Source organism: Centruroides sculpturatus, unplaced genomic scaffold (genome assembly GCF_000671375.1).
Source record: "Centruroides sculpturatus isolate CEXI.00-Female unplaced genomic scaffold, Cexi_2.0 scaffold2534, whole genome shotgun sequence".
Taxonomy (NCBI): Eukaryota; Metazoa; Arthropoda; class Arachnida; order Scorpiones; family Buthidae; genus Centruroides; species Centruroides sculpturatus.
Window position 1 is genome coordinate 2,127 of NW_019387165.1, and position 4,095 is coordinate 6,221.

At 36.0% G+C, this 4,095-nt stretch overlaps 1 protein-coding gene across 1 annotated transcript; it reads left to right on the forward strand.

The window, feature by feature from the left end:
• Positions 1-372: 372 nt before the first annotated feature.
• On the forward strand, positions 373-2,281 carry LOC111616225 (casein kinase I-like). The gene is made up of 2 exons (XM_023357653.1): positions 373-850; positions 1,517-2,281. The coding sequence occupies exons 1-2, from the start codon at positions 382-384 to the stop codon at positions 1,933-1,935; spliced, it is 888 nt and encodes a 295-aa protein (XP_023213421.1). The 5' UTR covers positions 373-381; the 3' UTR covers positions 1,936-2,281.
• Positions 2,282-4,095: the final 1,814 nt, after the last annotated feature.

Consider the following 4,095-nt stretch of genomic DNA (forward strand, 5'->3'; position numbering starts at 1 on the left):
AGATAGAATTATTGTCGTTAACCAGCGATTTACCTTTGTTGTTTCATATAGTCAATAATAATAATAAGTCGTTTCTAATTACAATAAAAATACTATAGTATATTATGATCTATCGCGTGAAGTTCAGCGAATTCTTCGCAGAAAGAATAAGTCATCAAATAACACGTCAGAGATTAGTATCACCGTATGGCACCCACAGATGTCACGTGACACGCTTCGTAGGTAGATGTGCCGCTCTGCGACGATTGGCTAATCCAAAATGATTAACTAATCAGCGACCGGCTTGCGAGAGACAGTGACCAAAATATGACCCGTGTAGTTGCCGAGATTACAGTAAGGTGAGAAAAAGTCAGTAGACGGCAAGATATACTTTATATCGAAATGGATAGCGCCAGTATTTCATCTAGAGAGAAAATTATCGTCGGTGGAAAGTATAAATTCATACGTAAGATAGGCAGTGGTTCGTTTGGAGACGTTTATCATGGCGTCGACATCACAAATAGAGAAGGTGTTGCTATAAAATTGTCAAGAAAAGCAAAGCGTTATCAACTACTCTACGAAAGTAAATTATATAAAATTATTCGAGGTGGTGTTGGTATACCGCGTATACGATGGCATGGACAAGAAGGTAATTATAATGCTTTAGTCATGGATATTCTTGGGCCAAGTTTAGAAGATCTTTTTACATTCTGTTTACACCGTTTCACTATGAAAACAGTGTTAATGCTGGCTGATCAGATGATTGAACGAATTGAATATGTTCACAATAAGAATTTCATTCATCGAGACATTAAACCAGATAATTTTCTTATGGGAATTGGAAGACATCGCATTATGCTTTATCTCAGGGGTGGCCAAAACGTGGCGCATGCGCCAAATGTGGCGCATTGGACGATTACAAGTGGCGCTTCAGTTAGTTCTGAGCAAAATTGCCAGATTTGGCTTTTTTGCGATTAAGAATATTATATAAAAAATGAAATTTTTTATAGTCTGTCATGGCAAGTTCATTTGTTGCACAATTCGTTACAGTCTATTTTGCAGATAAAATGAGTGTTCTCCACATAGTAAATTACAGTGAACGCACGTATTTTGAGTCTTGCGATCTTTATTTCCGATCAGTTTACAGGCGTGTAAATGGCAGAAAACATTTATTGTGATTAAAGTTATTCCAAGCTGATCTTGTTCTCAGTGCCAATAATTGTGGTGCAGGGTAATCTTTACCAAACGAGACTCTGGCAGCAATAGCACCATCATGAATACAAGAGATTATTGTTGACTATTGTAAATTGGTGCTTCAATGAACTGTCATAAATTAATTAATTCAACTGCGTAATAAAGTTATTCCTTTTTCTCTCCTAAGCGAAGCAGATTTATTCTTATCTCTATTTATCAACCCCTAACATTGAACGTAAGATTGTATAAAAATTGTTCGAGTTATATGGCGCATCTGAACTCGTCTGTCAAAAAATTGGCGCATGGTATGCAAAAGGTTGGCCACCCCTGCTTTATCTCATAGACTTTGGTTTAGCAAAAGAATATATTCTCAGAAGAAAACATATGCCTTATCGTGAGGATAGAAATTTGACTGGTACTATCAGGTATGTTAGCATCAATACCCATTTGGGTATCGAACAAAGTCGTAGGGACGATATGGAGTCGATAGGATATGTGTTAATGTATCTTAATCGCGGAAGTCTACCGTGGCAAGGTTTGGAAACAGAGACCGAAACAGAGATATATGAAAAAATACGTGAACTAAAAATGTCGATACCAGTAGAAGTTCTTTGTAATGGATTTCCGGCCGAATTTGCAACGTACTTGAATTACTGTCGAGGTCTCCGCTTTGATGAAACTCCAAATTATACTTACCTGAAGCAATTATTTAGCAATTTATTTCGCACACTGAATTATCAATACGACTACGTATTCGACTGAAACAATGTTAATTTAATTAAGCAAAAACAGAAAGCCGACCAGTCGGAAGTAGCAAATTAATGTTTTTTTGAATGGGTTCCGTTTTATTTATATGTAAAAACAGTTATGTCAATGGAAATGTAACATTATAAGAAATTCTGTGACGATTGTTTTTTATTTCAATTGTTTTTTATTGTTCCCGATAGCAGATACAATGTTATTTTTATATCTTAATTGTAATTATTTTTAAATCTTAATTGTAACGTTTAATGCGTTAGTCGTTTGTACATATCTTTTAAACTGTAAATGTTCAAATTAAATTTTCAACATCTAATAACTTTTGTAAACTGTTTAAGAACTACTCATCTCATCGTGCCATATCAGGTTTTTCCCGACCTCGGCCACACCCGGCGTAGATTAGTAAGTAGTTAGTAAATACGCCAAGGCGTTACTAGTTAAAGTTAGTACCCAGAGTGGTTTCCCGTTGCCTTCTCTGGGGCGCGATGTTACGCGAAGGGAACTAATACCTTCCGGGAGGACTTTTATGGGGAACTGGCCTCCTATTTAGTCGTTATTGGCAAGGAGAAAACCCGGAAAACTCCAAGCAGCCAGCCTGTCCGATCGCGGCGCGAACCCACGACCGAACTCCCAGTGTTTAAGGTACGAAGACCACTCGGCCACTGGTGGGCTTAAGAACTACACAGGAATATGAATATTTCATTCCAGTATATTTTACAGAGATTATAGTATTAAAAAAATTTTTTTTGTTAATGTTTATTATACATAAAGAGGTAACTTTTATCTGTTTTGTATTTTCATAAAGATTTTTTTTCGTACATTTACTATAATAATCAAAAGCAACAAATGTAAATTGAAAATTAAGTTTATTTTTTACGTTCTTTATGAGACAATACACTATTTTTAACCTTACAGAAACTTGCATTTAATTTATATATCATACTAACTGTTACCCGCGGCTTCGCTCTCGCGGATTTTGCAAGCAAACCCTATTTACATTCAATATTTCAACAACCATAGTTCGTGAAATTTTGCCGCCCCCTAAAAAGAGCCGCCCGGGACGGACCGCCCACCCCTACGGTACGCCACTGACAAATGCATATATACAGATATTTTTTTGAAAGTTGGAAATAGTCTTCACAATTTGAAATCTATCGATCTCACGATGAAATGCTCGTATACACTCGCGCCATCTATCGTAGGATAAATGTACTATGCCAGAAACCTTCGCGGGAGTATATTAAACAACTTCCCAAAGTTTCGTGGCAATCGGATAAACGGTGTGGTAATACATGAAGGACAGACACACAGACATACATTCAGTTTTATATATATAGATATATAGATTACAACAGAATATGCTAACTGGAAATGTAGATTAGTTAACAATTTAGTATATATATTTTCTCCTACACATAATTCATACTTTTTAACAGGGCTTTGGAGCGACCATTTTTTTGAGTTGCTCCGCTCCAGCTCCGCTCCGGTATCAAAGTATTTGCTCCAGCTCCGCTCCATGCTCCGCTCCACGCTCTGATTAAAATATTCTTATAGGAATTACACTAATTTTGTCTTTGGTATATAAGTACGCATAAAAAAACTTGTTTATTTACAACTAATTTATTATTAAAAAAATTAACATACAACCTCATTGATTTTAATAAATAAAATGGCAGACAGCAAATCGTCCTTCATTGACTGCCTGTTATCACTTAAAAGCAATCTTAATCCGGAAAATAGACGTTCAACACTTGCTTGAAAAGTTGGCATGCTTGAAGCGACTCTGCATGCTTTTCTGATGCGTTCTGGATAATGGTCAATGGCTTCGAATACATTCACCTTTAATCTTCCCACATCCTCTATTGCATTGCAGTCTTTCTCAACGTGTTTGTCTATTTCGTTGTCTTCTTTATTATGTACTAGCTTACCCGTCGCGCATTGCTGCGATCTCAGAAGAGATGAAATTCAAGCAAACTCGTTATAATAAAATTAAATTTTCATTTTATCATTTTTATTGAAATATATTATTATTATTCGTTTTCATCGGGAAAACATTTCAAAGTGTCGTTTCAATTCTATTTATTTATTGGAGTGCTCGTGGATACACGATATTTTTTGTTTTTTCGTCTGGTGCGTACACGAATAATTCGGAAGGTTTTCCGA